This window comes from Staurois parvus, unplaced genomic scaffold (genome assembly GCF_062004578.1).
Source record: "Staurois parvus isolate SC_StPar_1 unplaced genomic scaffold, SC_StPar_1.0 ptg000176l, whole genome shotgun sequence".
Lineage (NCBI taxonomy): Eukaryota > Metazoa > Chordata > Amphibia > Anura > Ranidae > Staurois > Staurois parvus.
In genome coordinates, this window is record NW_028317972.1 from 911493 (window position 1) to 928347 (window position 16855).

General features: G+C 41.2%; 1 protein-coding gene across 1 annotated transcript in view; it reads left to right on the plus strand.

Annotated features, from left to right (window-relative positions):
* The window catches only part of GPSM1 (G protein signaling modulator 1), a 396418-nt gene that overhangs the window by 127911 nt on the left and 251652 nt on the right, over positions 1-16855 (plus strand). The window contains exons 2-4 of the mRNA XM_089677029.1: positions 8370-8591; positions 14397-14532; positions 16066-16208. Of these exons, the coding sequence (XP_089533155.1) occupies positions 8370-8591; positions 14397-14532; positions 16066-16208 (501 nt within the window). The remainder of the gene's footprint in view (positions 1-8369; positions 8592-14396; positions 14533-16065; positions 16209-16855) is intronic.

The following is a 16855-nucleotide window of genomic DNA, read 5'->3' on the forward strand; positions in this document are numbered from 1 at the left end:
GCAACATTTTGGCAGTGGCAGCCTACAGAGAAGAGCAGGCTGAAACATGCCATGTTAAGACCTGTTCTGGGCAAAATTTTCTGTTCTTATTAAATCCAAATTCATACCCGTTTTCACTTGATCTGCTACATATTTGAAGTGGATAAACAGGAGTTGCACATTTAATTTATGTATGTAGTGGACCAGGAGGTGGCAGTCAGCTGCCACATCCCAATTTATAGTTAGATAGCAATAGAGAAAGAAATATAGATCCTGGATTTTTCAGGCACCTAAGAAAGAAACCTTCATGACGACTTTATATAAAAAGTACAGAATTTATTTCAACATTGCTATAAAAAGAGCAATAAGATACAGTGTATAAATGTGTGTGTGTATGTATGTGTGTGTGTATATATGTATATATATATATATGTATATATATATATATATATATATATATATATATATATAAAATATTTGTTTTACTACTTGGTACTATAATGCCACAGTAGTACTCTAAAATAACAGTTACTCAATAGCCAAGGCCAATATATCAAATTATCTGTTTTGTAGTTTGCAGTTCTTCTAAGGTGGCAACCTAATCTCCACACTTCACAGCTAGTGATGCTGCTTCCACAGAAGCTAGGTTTGGAGGGATCTACAATAAACATGGTCTCTATGATACCATAAAATAGCGGTATAAAATTAACTGTATACATTAAAACAATCAAATAACACTAGACCTAGATAAACAGTAAGGCACGTTGCATCCAAATATAATAATTTACTGATGTTTCTACGCGGGATCTTGTTGACAAAAAGATCCCGAGTAAAATGTTCCGCAAAGGAGTGTAAATTACTGTGCTCAAACGTAAAATTTTCTGTTTTATTTTTACAGCTCTGTACTCATCACTGTATTACTGATCTTTACACAGTTGTGTGCACTGTTTTTGCTTGTATTAAAAGGCCTGAACTGATTTGGAATTTTTACAAAACCGATTTGAAATTGTATGTTTACTGTAGATCCCTCCATACTTGGCTCCTGAGGAATCAGCATCCCTAAAATGCTTTTCAATGATGTCAAAATAAACTTTGTACTTTTTTTCACAAAGAAGTCCAGAAACTTTCTATCTTTTGTGCCTGAAAAATCCAGGAATTATATTTCTTTCTCTGTCTAGGAATTTCACACAAAAATGCAGGATTAGATGACTTAATGGGAAAAAATGGTTGTTGCACTGTCAGAAAACCAAAAAGATCCAAGATTTTGCAATCTGTATTCAATTGCTAGCTAATTTTTACACAGGCCCCTATTTTGTTAATTTCTGCCATGTACCTCTCGCTCCTGTAAGGTTGTTGTCGTTATTGCCTTGGAAGCGCTTCCAAACTTAACGTTATTGTGCTGTGCCAGACAAGTAGAATGTAATCACTCCATGTAAATTTATGGAAAATCTAGGTTGACCCATGCAAAATGTCAGGCTTGCAGGAAAGATAATGTTCCTGACTCTGATTTCTCCAGTTTCATTTTCATTGTTTAGAGATGGTTAGAGTGGTTCTATTTTTATGTTTTTTTTTGTGGTTTGTTACAGCTGGTGTTTTGATTCCCTTGGTTCCCCAGCTGCTGGAGACCTGTAAAGCTGAGCATACATGCTGCGACTTTCCAAAAAGGCAATCTCTTGCATTCCATAGAGTTTGGATAAAAAGACTGGCTGAACAGAACAGAATTACAAACACCCTGACAGACAGTGAAGCCATTTTGCAGACCTCACTTTTCATTAATGTGCCCTCAGCGTGATGATTAGATGGTGGCCAGGGAAATCCGAGAATGCAGCCAGTAGTTCTGCTGGCTGACCACAGAGCTGATCAAAGACCAGAATGGCTCCAATAATCTCTATGGTCTACGAGATCAGAAGCTACAAGCATTTCATCATTTCTTTTTCGGCAGCCTTTAACAGCGTAATTTTAAATTGGGAAAGCATCTCATCACACCGATCTTGGTGTGATGAGATGCTTTGAGGCAGGGGTCCTCAAACTACGGCCCAGCAAAGCCATTTATCCGGCCAGCCGAAAAAGAAACACAAATCGGAGCGTTACAGAGTACTGTGTACAGTGCATTGTGGTGTTCAGTGCGTTAGTCTACAATGCATTGCGGCATCCAGTGCATTACAGTGTATAGTGCATTGCGGTGGCCAGTGCGTTAGTGTACAGTGCATTACACAGTACAGTGCATTGCGGTGTCCAGTGCATTAGTGCATTGGGGTGTCCAGTGCGTTACAGTGTACAGTGCATTGCGGTGTCCAGTGCATTCGTGTACAATGCATTGCGGTGTCCAGTGTGTTACAGTGTACAGTGCATTGTAGTGTCCAGTGCGTTAGTATACAATGCATTGCGGTATCCAGTGTGTTACAGTACAGTGCATTGTGTTGTCCAGTGCGTTACAGTGTACAGTGCATTGGAGAGTCCAGTACGTTACAGTCTACAATGCATTGCGGTGTCCAGTGCGTTAGTGTACAGTGCATTGCGTTGTCCTGTGCGTTACAGTGTACCGTGCATTGGAGTGTCCAGTGCGTTAGTCTACAATGCATTGCGGTGTCCAGTGCGTTAGTGTACAGTGCGTTACAGTGTACAGTGCATTGGAGTGTCCAGTGCGTTAGTGTACAGTGCATTGGATTGTCCAGTGCGTTAGTCTACAGTGCATTGCGGTGTCCAGTGCATTAGAGTACAGTGCGTTACAGTATATACAGGTGAAACTCGAAAAATTAGAATATCGTGCAAAAGTTCATTTATTTCAGTAATGCAACTTAAAAGGTGAAACTAATATATGAGATAGACTCATTACATGCAAAGCAAGATAGTTCAAGCCGTGATTTGTCGTAATTGTGATGATTATGGCCTACAGCTCATGAAAACTCCAAATCCACAATCTCAGAAAATTAGAATATTACCTGCAATCAATAAAACAAGGATTGTACATAGAACAATATCGGACCTCTGAAAAGTATAAGCATGCATATGTACTCAGTACTTGGTTTGGGCCCCTTTTGCAGCAATTATTGGCTCAATGCGGTGTGGCATGGAAGCCTGTGGCACTGCTGAGGTGTTATGGAAGACCAGGATGCTTCAATAGCGGCCTTCATCTCTTCTGCATTGTTCGGTCTCATGTCTCTCATCTTTCTCTTGGCAATGCCCCATAGATTCTCTATGGGGTTCAGGTCAGGCGAGTTTGCTGGCCAATCAAGCATAGTAATCCCACGGTCATTGAACCAGGTTTTGGTGCTTTTGGCAGTGTGGGCAGGTGCCAAGTCCTGCTGGAAAATTAAGTCAGCATCCCCATAAAGCTAGTCTGGAAGGAAGCATGAAGTGCTCCAAAATCTCCCAGAAGACGGCTGCATTGACCCTGGACTTAATGAAGCACAATGGATCAACACCAGCAGATGACATGGCTCCCCAAATCACCTTTTAAGTTGCATTACTGAAATAAATGAACTTTTCCACGATATTCTATTTTTTCGAGTTTTACCTGTAGTGCATTGGGGTGTCCACTGTGTTATTATACAGTGCATTGCGGTGTCTAGTGCGTTATAGAGAAAACTAAGAAAGAAAACAAAAATGTATTTTTCTTTTCTTTTTTTTTCTTTTTCAAAACCTTGTGACGAAAATGATATCTGTAAAATAATCACCATGCCTCTTACCAAATTCCTTGGGGTGTCTACTTTCCAAAAAGGGGTAATTTGGGGGTGTTTGTACGATCGTGGCATTTTAGAGCCTCTGAAACTGAAAGGTAGTGGTGTGGAAGTGATATGAGTAGGGGTGTGGAAATTTTTTAAAAAACTACTTGTCCAGGGACTAAATCAGGGCCCCAATGTCAAGATAAAAAGTTTTTTTAACCAAAATTGTATTTAAATCGGAGGGGATTTTAGGAATGTCTGGACTTTTAAAAAAACAAAAGAGGTTTTGTGGCAACTTAAACATGTAATATTTTTAACATTGCGCTGTTTATCTCCTCCTCCCCTCCCTGCCTCTCTCCAGCACCGTTCGGGGACTAGCAGGGTGGGGAGAAACCTTGCAGTGTGATGAACGATTGGCTGCTCGTCAGTAAAGGGTGGGTCAGGATTCTTACCTCTCTCGCTGTCAGAGCTGGTTTTGTGTTTTTTGCACACATTAAAAAAAAATCATTTTCGGCCTGAAGATTAAATAAACCCCCCAAACATTATGTATTTTCTGAAAGCAGAGACCCTAGAGAATAAAATAGTGGTAGTTCCAATTTTTTATGTCGCATGATTTTACCGCAAAACCTTTAGTAGTTAATTTTAGGGCACAAAATAGCAATAAATTACCCTATTTTTTTTGTAAAATTTTAAAGATGAGGTTGCAGCGAGTAAATGGATATCCAACTTGTCAAATCTTAAATTTGTGGTCGCTCGTGAAATGGCGACGAACTTCAATACCCTATATTTTCTAGAGGTCGACACATTTAGAGCTCTTTATAGGTCACCAGTTTATTGTTACAGAGGAGGTCTGGTACTAGAATTATTGCTCTTATTCTGGCATGTGCGGCGATATGTGACATGTGTATCGCAATCGGCGGATTCATGCGTAGGCACCCCAGCGTGTGCTTTTAAGTTTGTATGTGCGTATATGTGTGGGAGGAGGCCTCATTTGTTTATTTTTTTGGGGGGGGGGTTCATGTGCTTGGGTGTAACTTTCATTTTTTTTTTTTTTACAATAAAAAAATATTTTTGGTGACAGGTTCTGTTTGAGACATCCAAGGTCTAAAAGACCCTGCATGTCTCCCCTCCGCTCCACTGAATGTAATGTGGTGCACATCGCACTATATTAAATTCTTTCCCAGGGATTGCATTACAATGGGGACCTGGGGGCATAACGTCACTTCCGGGTCAGCACAAGAAGGAGTGGGGAGTAGACTGGTCCGCTCTTCTCCCTCCCCTCTAGCCAACAGCGTGCCGGGCCCGCAGATGGGCAAGCGGAGCCTAAGAAACCTGGGGGCGCGGAGAGGCTGGCACTGTGTGGAAGCTATCGCTGGCAGCGCAGCCGCAGAATGCTTCCACCCGGCAGGTGAGCCTTGCTGCTTGCCCACAGCAGGGCTAAAGGTAGAACAAAACTACCTGCCCAAAGCCCGGAACTACATGTCCCGGACGTCGGGCGATAGGAATTCAACATCCTTGATGAGGAAATATGCCCTTTGAAAACCTAGAGGTGGTCATTGGATTTTTGAGGGCCTGTATGTAGCTAGGTGGGAGAAGTAGAAGAATGTGCTTTGGGGTGTTATTCCACATAGACACATGGCATGCATGAGCAATATATCATTTAAGTGACACCTTTGTGTAATAAAAAAAAATTGTCATTTTCGAAAAATTTGTTGCGAAAATAAAATAAACTCAACATGCCTTTCTGCAAAATCCTTGGGGTCTCTACTTTCCAAAGGAGGGTTTTCTGCTGCCCTGGCATTTTAGCACCTCAAGAAATGTGATAGGCAGTCAGAAAGTAAAAGCTGTGGAAATTCCAGCATATATATACAGTATATATATACACATACAGTGGGGCAAAAAAGTATTTAGTCAGCCACCAGTTGTGCAAGTTCTCCCACTTAAAAAGATGAGAGAGGCCTGTAATTGGCATCATAGGCAGACCTCAACTATGAGAGACAAAATGAGAAACAAAATCCAGACAATCACATTGGCTGATTTGGAAAGAATTTATTTGCAAATTATGGTGGAAAATAAGTATTTGGTCACCTACAAACAAGCAAGATTTCTGGCTCTCACAGACCTGTACCTTCTTCTTTAAGAGGCTCCTCTGTCCTGCACTCATTACCTGTATCAATGGCACCTGTTTGAACTTGTTATCAGTATAAAAGACACCTGTCCACAACCTCAAACAGTCATACTCCAAACTCCACTATGGTGAAGACCAAAGAGCTGTCAGAGGACACCAGAAACAAAATTGTAGACCTGCACCAGGCTGGGAAGACTGAATCTGCAATAGGCAAGCAGCTTGGTGTGAACAAATGAACTGTGGGAGCAATAATTAGAAAATGGAAGACATACAAGACCACTGATAATCTCCCTCGATCTGGGGCTCCACGCAAGATCTCACCCCGTGGGGTCAAAATGATCACAAGAAAGGTGAGCGAAAATCCCAGGACCACACGGGGGGACCTAGTGAATGACCTGCAGAGAGCTTGGACCAACGTAACAAAGGCTACCATCAGTAACACACTACGCCGCCAGGGACTCAGATCCTGCAGTGCCAGACGTGTCCCCCTGCTTAAGCCAGTACATGTCCGGGCCCATCTGAAGTTTGCTAGAGAGCATTTGGATGATCCAGAAGAGGATTGGGAGAATGTCCATATGGTCAGATGAAACCAAAATAGAACTGTTTGGTAGAAACACAACCCGTCGTGTTTGGAGGAGAGAGAATGCGGAGTTGCATCCAAAGAACACCATACCTACTGTGAAGCATGGGGGTGGCAACATCATGCTTTGGGGCTGTTTCTCCGCAAAGGGACCAGGACGACTGATCCATGTACAGGACAGAATGAATGGGGCCATGTATCGTGAGATTTTGAGTGCAAACCTCCTTCCATCAGCAAGGGCATTGAAGATGAAACGTGGCTGGGTCTTCCAACATGACAATGATCCCAAACATACCGCCCGGGCAATGAAGGAGTGGCTTTGTAAGAAGCATTTTAAGGTCCCGGAGTGGCCTAGCCAGTCTCCAGATCTCAACCCCATAGAAAACCTTTGGAGGGAGTTGAAAGTCCGTGTTGCCCAGCGACAGCCCCAAAACATCACTGCTCTAGAGGAGATCTGCATGGAGGAATGGGCCAACATACCAGCAACAGTGTGTGCCAACCTTGTGAAGACTTACAGGAAACGTTTGACCTCTGTCATTGCCAACAAAGGATATATAACAAAGTATTGAGATGAACTTTTGATATTGACCAAATACTTATTTTCCACCATAATTTGCAAATACATTCTTTCCAAATCAGCCAATGTGATTGTCTGGATTTTTTTTCTCATTTTGTCTCTCATAGTTGAGGTCTGCCTATGATGCCAATTACAGGCCTCTCTCATCTTTTTAAGTGGGAGAACTTGCACAATTGGTGGCTGACTAAATACTTTTTTTGCCCCACTGTGTATGTATGTATATATGTATATGTATATGTATATATATATATATATATATATATATAATTTTTTGTAGATGCTCTAGCTTTCACACAAACCAATTAATATACATGTATTGGGATTTTTTTTTTTTTTTTTACCAAAGACATGTAGCAGAATACATTTCAGCCTAAATCTATGATGACATTTGAGTTTATTGGATATTTTTTATAACCAAAAGTGAAAAATATTGTTTTTTTAAAAAAAATTCTGTCTTTTTTTTGTTTATAGCGCAAAAAGTAAAAACCGCAGAGGTGATCAAATACCACAAAAAGAAAGCTCTATTTGTGTGAAAAAAAAAGACATAAATTTTGTTTGGGTACAGCATTACACAACCGCGCAATTACCAGATGAAATAGCGCAGTGCCAAACAGCAAAAAATGGCCTGGTCATGAAAGGGGGTAAAACTTCCGGAGAGCAAGTGGTTAAGATACTTCAGCTAGCTGCATTTAAAATGTTTTTGTTTTTTTTGAGGAATTAACACCTGGATTTAATGGTAATACTATATTTGCCAAGCCCAAGACTACACTTGATACCGTTACATAAGTAAAATGTTTTCTGTGATTTACATAGAGTATGAGGTATACAGAAATGGCAGTGGCATTTCTCCATTGTAACATACGACTTGTTTATCACATTGTAACAGACATTCCAATAAACATGTCTCAGCTTTGCAAACACACTATTTTTCTTAAATTAAAAAAAAAAAAAAATTGATTTTATTTTTACTTGACCATGCTTTATTTTTGACACACTGATTTTTGTTAGTTGGAAAATGAATTCTACATTCTGCAGTCAATGTCAGGATTGACCTCTCTCAAACTTTCTGATACATGTGACTTTTGACCCCATAGGGCCTTTTCTTGTATTTTTAGTCACAATTTATCTATTTAACTCGCTTTCCTGTCATAAATTTTCAGTTTTATAAAATAGCTTATACATTATTTATACATGAAGACAAATATTGACCAAGAGAGAATGGCAGAGAGCAAAAAGGGATGGGGTTTGGAAAGACTTTATAAAGAATTGATGGCACACTCTGTCTACTATAAAAAAAAATGTAAACTGAATAACGGGACACAGCTTGTCTAAACCAGGTAAAAACAGGCTCCTATTGAATGCCTACTTTTCATTTTCATTCCATTTATTCAGATATGTCATTATCCTATTGTCTCACAAGGTCATCTGTGTGTTTTCCAGGATGGAGGCCTCCTGCTTGGAGCTAGCATTAGAAGGTGAGCGCCTGTGCAAGGCCGGAGATTTCAAAGCCGGAGCCGCTTTCTTTGAAGCTGCTGTCCAGGTTGGGACTGAAGATTTAAAGACACTTAGCGCCATCTATAGTCAGCTGGGGAATGCATACTTCTACTTGAAGGAGTACGCTAAAGCACTTGAGTATCATAAACATGATCTTACCCTGGCCAGGTGAGTGCATGCTATTGGCTAAGCATTTTCCAGTTGTTTACAATAGCCAATTACAGTGAGGAACTACTAATATGAAGAACGGCACTGTCCTCTTAAAACAGGAGGTATTTTTTGCATTCTTTCAACACAGAGGCAAAAAAAGTCTATTACCCAATAAAGTGTATGTATAACCAGTTTACCATTGGGAAACTTTCCCCCAGCTTCGTAGGTGGGATACGCAGCAGGAAGTTAGAGAAAATCTTACAAAGTGAGAGAATTTATCTTAGACAGTAGTCCCCGAAACATTTGCCCCCATTAAAAGGATTCCTCTGAAAAAACTCCAAAAGTTTGAATTTCCCCTCACTTTCTTTTTCAGTGACAACAATCACTGGTACAGAGTGGTGTAGCTCCCCAGTAGGGACACAGAAACTAATGAAAACTTGAGAAAGGGTCTACTTCTTCCCTCAGAGATACACTTTACTGAATACTGTAAAACTATGCAAATTATTTCTTGTCACAGTGGCCAATGGTCCATCTAGAGCTGATGTTTTTAAATAATGATACAGCCTTGATTTCAAAGCTAGTTATCCAACTGTCCATCCAGAATAGCTGGTATAGAGCACAAATACAGCCTAAGTATAGAGCCAATATCTATCAGTTCATCCACCATCAATTACTTTATAGCCCAGACACAGCTTAAATATAGGACCATTTATTACCTGTCCACCTAGACCTGCTGGTGTATAGCACAGATACAGCCTAAATATAGAGCCATTTATCCAACTGTCCATCCAAAACTGCTAGTTTATAGTTTAGTACAGAAAAAATACACAGCCAGTTTTCCAACTGTCCAGCCAGTGCTGCTGGTGTTTAGCCCAGATAGAGCCTAAATATGGAGCAGTTTATCCAACTGCACCTCCAGAACCATTGGGTTATAGCACAGATGCAGCTAGACTATATTTTCATAGATGAGGAGTGATGATTATTATTATTATTGTTGTTCAGGCAAGAGTTCGCTAGCCGGTATGGAATGCAAAACTCCTCTATCCAAGGAAATGAATTTTCCCACAACAACAAGTTCAATGGTTGTTTTTTAGAAAGAGACATTTTATTGAATTCCAGAACAGGCCACAGAATATTGGCAAATAACATGCCCAACAGCAGCTTTCAGAGTCCCATTTAAGATACTTCATATTATTATTTTTATTATTATTATACAGGATTTATATAGCGCCAACCGTTTGCTCAGCGCTTTACAATATAACGGGAGACAATACAGCAACAATACAGTTCAATACAAGAGGGTTGGAGGGCCCTGCTCCTTGGAGCTTACAATCTAGGAGGGAGGGGCTAGTGGTACAAAAGGTAGTAACTCTGGGGGATGGACTGGTTGGAAGAGTAGAAGATTCAATTATTAGCTGAGGGCAGGATAGGCTTCCCTGAAGAAATAGGTTTTCAGAGATCGCCTAAAAGTGAGCAGAGTAGGCGATAGTCTGATAAATTGGGGTAGAGCGTTCCAGAGGATGGGGGAATCTCTGGAGATGTCCTGGAGACGTGCATGGGAGGAGGAGACAAGGGAGCTGGAGAGTAGGAGGTCTTGCGAGGAGCGGAGAGTACAATTTGGGTAGACAAGATTGGTGATGTAATTTGTGGCAGAGTTATAAATGACTTTATACGTTATTATTAATGTTTTGAATTTTATCCGTTGGGCAATGGGAAGCCAGTGGAGGGATTGGCAGAGAGGGGTGGCAGATACAGAACGGTTAGTAAGGTGGATGAGTCTGGCAGCAGCATTCATGATAGACTGAAGAGGGGATAGCCTGCGATTAGATAGGCCAATGAGGAGGGAGTTACAATAGTCAAGGCAAGATATAACAAGGGATTGAATAAGTTGCTTAGTGGTTTCCGAGGTTAGGAACGGGCGTATCTTGGAGATGTTGCGGAGGTGAAGTCTAGAAGATTTGGACAGTGATTGGATTTGGGACTGAAAGGACAGATGGGAGTCTAGGCTTACACCTAGTACCCTGGCATGAGGGGAGGGACTGATGATTGTGTTACTGATCTTGATGGAGAAGTCAGGGGAGAGGGCACAGGCTGGGGGGAATACTAAGAGCTCAGTTTTGGAAAGATTGAGTTTGAGGAAGTGGAGTGACATCCATGCCGATATATCACTTAGTAGGTTAGTAATGCGAGAGGAAACTGAAGGGGTGAGGTGAGGGGTAGAAAGATAGATTTGTGTGTCATCAGCATAGAGATGGTACTTAAAGCAATGGGAGTTTATCAAGTGACCAAGAGAGGAGGTGTAGATGGAGAAGAGAAGAGGTCCAAGGACAGAACCTTGAGGGACCCCTACAGAAAGAGGGAGTGAAGAGGAGGAGGCAGCATTATAGGTAACGCTGAAGGAGCGCTGCGATAGGTAGGAGGAGAACCTGGAGAGAGCAGAGTCTCGGAGGCCAAGAGAGTGGAGTTTTTTGAGGAGGAGGGGATGGTCAACCATATCAAAAGCCACAGAGAGGTCAAGTAGTAAGAGTACAGAGTAGTGGCCATTGGTTTTAGCAGTTAGTAGATCATTCGTGAGTTTTAGTAGGACAGTTTCAGTGAAGTGTAGTGAGCGAAAGCCAGGCTATAAAGGGTCAAGAAGGTTGTTGTCAGTGAGGTGGGAACTCAGGCGATTGTAGACTAAGCTTTCTAGGAGTTTAGAGGTAAATGGCAGCAGGGAGATGGGTCTTAAGTTGTTCAGGTTGTATGTATATATACATACATACATACATACATACATACATACATACACACAGTATCTCGCAGAAGTGAGTGCACCCCTCACATTTTTAAAATATTTTATTATATCTTTTCATGTGACAATGCTGAAGAAATGACACTTTGCTACAATGTAAAGTAGTGAGTGTACAGCTTGTATAACAGTGTAAATTTGCTGTTCCCTCAAAATAACTCAACACACAGCCATTAATGTCGAAACCGCTGGCTACAAAAGTGAGTACACCCCTAAGTGAAAATGTTCAAATTGGGCCCAAAGTGTCAATATTTTGTGTTGCCACCATTATTTTCCAGCACTGCCTTAATCCTCTTGGGCATGGAGTTCACCAGAGCTTCACAGGTTACCACTGGAGTCCCCTTCCACTCCTACATGACGACATCACGGAGCTGGTGGATGTTAGAGACCTTGCGCTCGTCCACCTTCCATTTGAGGATGCCCCACAGATGCTCAATAGAGTTTAGGTCTGGAGACATGCTTGGCCAGTCCATCACCTTTACTCTCAACTTCTTTAGCAAGGCAGGTGTGTTTGGGGTTGTTATGTTGGAAAACTGCCCTGCAGCCCAGTATCTGAGTACACCCCTAAGTGAAAGTGTCCAAATTGGACCCAATTAGCCATTTTCCCTCCCCGGTGTCATGTGACTCATTAGTGTTACAAGGTTTCAGGTGTGGCTGGGGAGCAGGTGTGCTAAATTTGGTGTTATCGCTCACTCTCTCATACTGGTCACTGGACGTTCAACATGGCACCTCATGGCAAAGAACTCTCTGAGGATCTAAACAAAGAATTGTTGCTCTACATAAAGATGGCCAAGGCTATAAGAAGATTGCCAAGACCCTGAAACTGAGCTGCAGCACGGTGGCCAAGACCATACAGCAGTTTAACAGGACAGGTTAAACTCAGAACAGGCCTTGCCCTGGTCGATCAAAGAAGTTGAGTGCACGTGCTTAGCATCATATCCAGAGGTTGTCTTTGGGAAATAGACGTATGAGTGCTGCCAGCATTGCTGCAGAGGTTGAAGGGGTGGGGGGTCTGCCTGTCAGTGCTCAGACCATACGCCGCACACTGCATCAAATTGGTCTGCAAGGCTGTCGTCCCAGAAGGAAGATTCTTCTAAAGATGGTGCACAAGAAAGCCTGCAAACAGTTTGCTGAAGACAAGCAGACTAAGGACATAGATTACTGGAACCATGTCCTGTGGTCTGATGAGACCAAGATAAACTTATTTGGTTCAGATGGTGTCAAGCGTGTGTGGCGGCAACCAGGTGAGGAGTACAAAGACAAGTGTGTTTTGTCTACAGTCAAGCATGGTGGTGGGGCTGCATGAGTGCTGCTGGCGCTGGGGAGCTACAGTTCATTGAGGGAACCATGAATGCCAACATGTACTGTGACATACTGAAGCAGAGCATGATCCCCTCCCTTCAGATACTGGACCGCAGGGCAGTTTTCCAACATAACAACCCCAAACACACCTGCCTTGCTAAAGAAGTTGAGGGTAAAGGTGATGGACTGGCCAAGCATGTCTCCAAACCTAAACCCTATTGAGCATCTGTGGGGCATCCTCAAATGGAAGGTGGAGGAGAGCAAGGTCTCTAACATCCACCAGCTCCGTGATGTCATCATGGAGGAGTGGAAGAGGACTCCAGTGGTAACCTGTGAAGCTCTGGTGAACTGCATGCCCAAGAGGATTAAGGCAGTGCTGGAAAATAATGGTGGCAACACAAAATATTGACATTTTGGGCCCAATTTAAACATTTTCACTTAGGGGTGTACTCACTTTTGTTGCCAGTGGTTTAGACATTAATGGCTGTGTGTTGAGTTATTTTGAGGGGACAGTAAATTTACACTGTTATACAAGCTGTACACTCACTACTTTACATTGTAGCAAAGTGTCATTTCTTCAGTGTTGTCACATGAAAAGATAGAATGAAATATTTACAAAAATGTGAGGGGTGCACTCACTTCTGTGAGATACTGTGTGTGTGTATATATGTATGTGTGTGTGTGTGTGTGTGTGTGTGTGTGTGTATGTGTGTATATATATTATATATATATATATATATATATATATATATACACACACATACATATATATGTACATATTTTTACACTACAGTATACTACAGACTATAGAACCAGATTTTATCCAACTATTCCTTCAGTCAGTGGTTTGCAGCATAAATAAAGCCTAAATATAGAGCCACTTGTCTGTCTATAACTGATATATAATGAGGCTGCATATGAGGTAAGAAATGTGTACATATACACCAGAAGGTCACCACCCTAAGTGAGAATATGCAAAAAAGAGGAAAAAATAAACCAGGGAAGTCTAGGGTGACCTATCGGTGTATACATAAAAAATAAAACAATAAAAAATACAGATTTAAATGTATAAAATGCATCACAATCGTGTATAAGTTACATTTGTTGGCAGAAAATTACGTGTTTTCGGTAACACTTGCTTCTTCAGACACTTACGCTCAAGTGTGACAAATATTCATATTATCTCTATAAACAGAAAAAATATATGTAAAATCTACTTACATGCATGGATGGGTACATAACACGTGTGTTTTTTATTTGTTTTTTTTTTCTCCCGGTTTTTGCTTAAGACTTCTTGACCCTGTGCAGATAACATAATGGGGGGAATTAACAGACCCATGCAAGCACAATGCTTGCACAAGTCTTCTATACTGAGAACAAGCAGATGCTGCTGATGAGTAACAAAAGGGGCACAACCCACTTTTGTTTTTTAGTAGCAGTCCATTATCAGATTTGTTGCTATGACAGGCAAGCTCCAGTCTAACAGTCATCAGTGCCCTCATCACACCTCACATGACAGGTTTAGTTAGGTGCAGACCTGTGCTAGTTGCTAATTCACTTTGATATAGAAACTGTTGGGGGTGGTACAAATAGACCTGAAACAAGTCTATTTGTTTGGTTAATATGGCACATTATTTGAAAAAACACAGTACGTTGATGGGAATTGTCATGAGTGCAGCATTGTATCACATTATCGCTATTCAGCAGTAACATAACATGTCTTTTTGTTGTAGGTCCATCGGAGATCGTATTGGAGAAGCCAAAGCCAGCGGGAACTTGGGTAACACCCTCAAAGTCCTGGGACAGTATGATGAGGCCATCGCCTGCTGTCAGAGGCACCTGGATATCTCGCAAGAGCAGGGGGACAAGGTATCCTCTTGCTCTCCAGAGGATTTACCCCTCTACCAGACCTGGCCATTTTTTGCAATGCGGCACTGCGTTACTTTAACTGACAATTGCGTGGTCATGCAACGCTCTACATAAATTAAATTTATGTCCTTTTCTCCCACAAATAGAGCTTGCTTTCAGTGGTATTTGATCACCTGTGCGTTTTATTTTTTGCGCTATAAACAAAAAAAACTGACAATTTTGAAAAAAATATATATATTTTTTCTTTTTGCTATATAACATACCCAGGAAAAAAATTTTAAAAAATCAAATTTCTTCATAAATTTAGGCCAAAATGTATTCTGCTAAATATCTTTTCTTTAAAAAAATCCCAATATGTAAATTAATTGGTTTACGTGAAAGTTATAGCATCTACAAATGGCGGTATATAAACTGGAATTTTTAAAAAATTTTTTATACTAATAATGGAGGCGATCAGCGACTTACTGCGGGACTGTGGCGGGCTTTCTAACACTGGGTGGGAACTAACTGCCACTTACATCCCAATGACACTAATACAGTGATCAGTGCTAATAATAAAAGCACTGACACTCTACTAATGACACTGGGCAGGAAGGTGTTAACATATGGAGCAATCAAAGGGTTAACTCTGCTGTTTTATGTGATGTGTGTCTTTTACTAGGGAGACATGCTGCTTTGTATTTCTCTGTTGTGCAGAGAAATACAAAGCAGCATATGCTTGCTGGCAGGAGAGAGATCTGTGTTTACACACAGGTCTCTCTCCTGACAGCGGGGAATGTGTGGCTGGGACCCAGGGATTGACATCCCTAGCCACTAGTGGCGTCGCGGGTAGGGCAGCACGTGCGTGCGCGCCCCCTACCCAGAAACACACACACACACACACACACACACTCTCACACTCTCTCTGCTGGTGACAGCAAATCTTGCTTCTGCTGCAGTCTTGTGAGTATTGTTCATTTTCCTGCTGCAGTCTTCATCTTGTAAAGCTGAAGACTTTACAGCTGCAACACAGTCAGAAAATCTAACCAGATCATCGTAATTTAAGTTGAATATATGTTTATTTCACATATTAAACATACCACATCAAAACAAAAGGCAGTAATCGAAAATGTTGTAATATAAACAATCACATGAAAGACACTTTGCGTAATACCTTTCAATGAATAACAATACAGCATAGGCTAGTTTGGCAAGACATGCAGGTCATATCATCATAATTTAAAACAAACTCTCATATGTGGGATTGTGAACTCTTGTCAGATGATTCAATGATGGCTATCCTCTTTTTAATATTGCATTGCATGTGGGAAAAGCTTTAGAGAGGTTTGGGTTTTTGCAGGCATTGATAACTGTAACTGTAGGAAATCACTTGTCTGTGCAAACAGAAGGAAAAGCTTAATGCCAGTATGGAAATAAGAGCTACGCAAACTGTAGCCCGTACACTCCAGTCCCACTCCCCTTCCCGCTTCCCAGGTAAAGCTACTTGCAAAATTACAAACACATCCTAATCTTTCTGTCCTTTGTGGCCTACAGGTGGGTGAAGCACGAGCATTGTATAATGCTGGCAATGTATTTCATGCCAAAGGGAAGCAGCTGTCATGGAACATGCCACAGATTCCAGGAGACCTCTCTGAGGAGGTGAAGGAGACACTGCTGAAAGCTACAGAGTATTATGAGTGAGTACTGAATTTCTGACAATTGTTTTTACTATTCACTGCCAGTCCTAACTACTAGTGCACTTTTAATGTCACCATGATGAGCAATTTGCTGCTTGAAGGAGTAGTAGGTCCTTGAGATTATATGGACCATAATACATCCCCAAGACTCTGCTGCATCTTGTGTGGTCAGGTGTAACAGTGCATGGGGTAAACGTTCAGAAACCAGTGAGGATACAATATGGAACTTGCCAGCATTGTGTCTGTTGGTATCATCCTTATCCTGACTTCACTACCTAGTGAACCACTATTTCATATTTCCCATACTTTCTTTGCATTACATTACTTTATTTACAGTACATTGGCAACCTAAGTACAAAAACATACTAAGATTTGAATTGATCAAACTAAAAATTCCTAAAAGGTTTAAAAAATTGCTTGATTACCAGTTTGGAAACATCAATTTTTCAGGAGATCGCCTATGCCAGTGATGGCAAACCTTTTTGAGCCCGAGTGCCCAAACTGCAACCCAAAACCAACTTATTTCTTTCAAAGTGCCAACACTGCAATGAAACCTGAATATCGAGCTTTTGGTTTAGAAAAAACAACTCGTACAGTAGTGCAAACTAATTAACAGTACAGGGATGACCAGAGACTGCGGACACAGT